The sequence below is a fragment of the Pseudomyrmex gracilis genome, unplaced genomic scaffold (genome assembly GCF_002006095.1).
Source record: "Pseudomyrmex gracilis isolate BER0280 unplaced genomic scaffold, ASM200609v1 scaffold_471, whole genome shotgun sequence".
Lineage (NCBI taxonomy): Eukaryota > Metazoa > Arthropoda > Insecta > Hymenoptera > Formicidae > Pseudomyrmex > Pseudomyrmex gracilis.
The window spans coordinates 49,508-50,649 of record NW_018021055.1 but is presented as its reverse complement, the minus strand read 5'-3'; the positions used below and the strand labels follow the sequence as shown (position 1 = coordinate 50,649).

Here is a 1,142-nt window from a genome sequence, read left to right as displayed (position 1 = left end):
AGGGAAAAGAGCGCTCTTCCTCTAAAAAGCAAGCAGGAAAAGAGCGTTTTTCTATAGAAAATCAAGAGAAAGAAGAGAACAGTTCTTCTAAGAATTGGGAGGNTAAACAAAGTCCATCTTCAAGCAAGCAAGAGGTAAACAAGAGTAGTTATTTGCATACAGAGGGCAAAGAAAGTTTGTCTTCAAGTAAGCGAAATGAGGGGAAAGAGCAAAGTTTCTCTGGTGTGCCAAAAGGCAAACTTGCACAGGGTCTTGAAGACATAGTCAAGGAAGTTCCAATAACAGAAAGCATGGGCTTTTTCAAAGAAGATAATAACGTGAATGTAACAAGTGCATCTCTGAACTCTGGTTTTGAATCAGTGAAATATGTAGAGGACTTCATTTTATTCCCTGCTTCAAATGATGCAGACAAATTGAATGTTGATGAAACATCTCCATCTGAAACTCCGACAACTTTGAACTTTACAGTTCGGAATTTTGAGGCACCAGCCTCTTTTCAAATCAGCCAGGATGAGAGCAACAATGACTTATCCTTATCTGTGGATNCTGCAATCTTCACTAATGAAATAGGTTTGTTTTTTCCCGTTTCTTTTTTCTCCTTCTAAGAGTCATGGAGTTAATAACTTTACCTAATAAATTTATTTTTCAACATTTTTTTACTTCTTTTCTTCAGAGTTTCGGAAGTTTGTTGCTAGAGAGCTACTCAAACTAAGACTCGCAGTAAGACGGCCAAGAGAACTCAATACTACCTTGGTGCATCAAGGATCTGACTGCATACCAGATGAGATTGAAGAAATGAAGTCTTCAGTCGCTGATCTCATACAATGAAACTCAAAATTACTTAAAGACAATGTCTATTATGTCAAGAATGTAAGTGATGCCAGCATGATTCTGTAGTTTGTTTTGCAAACTGTAATGCATAGAGTTTGATTTTGCATTGTGCTCTGTNAAGGTCAAAGAAATGGCTCGTATCGGCGGCCACACTGTTGACAAAGTTGTCAAAAACATACTCACTCAGTACATACATTGTTCAGTGGGATGTTTGTTTAGTTGGGAGGGAGCCAAAAAGAAAATGAAATTTAAGGAGCTAAAAGGTGTCATCAGGGCTCTTGAAGGTAAATACTGATTATCCAGAAATTTTT

General features: G+C 37.5%; 1 protein-coding gene across 1 annotated transcript in view; it reads left to right on the top strand.

Annotated features, from left to right (window-relative positions):
• Nucleotides 1-6: 6 nt before the first annotated feature.
• The window catches only part of LOC109860813, a 3,256-nt gene continuing 2,120 nt past the window's right edge, over nucleotides 7-1,142 (top strand). The window contains exons 1-3 of the mRNA XM_020440156.1: nucleotides 7-570; nucleotides 674-870; nucleotides 953-1,115. Coding sequence (XP_020295745.1) covers nucleotides 962-1,115 — 154 coding nt within the window. The 5' untranslated portion in view covers nucleotides 7-570; nucleotides 674-870; nucleotides 953-961. The remainder of the gene's footprint in view (nucleotides 571-673; nucleotides 871-952; nucleotides 1,116-1,142) is intronic.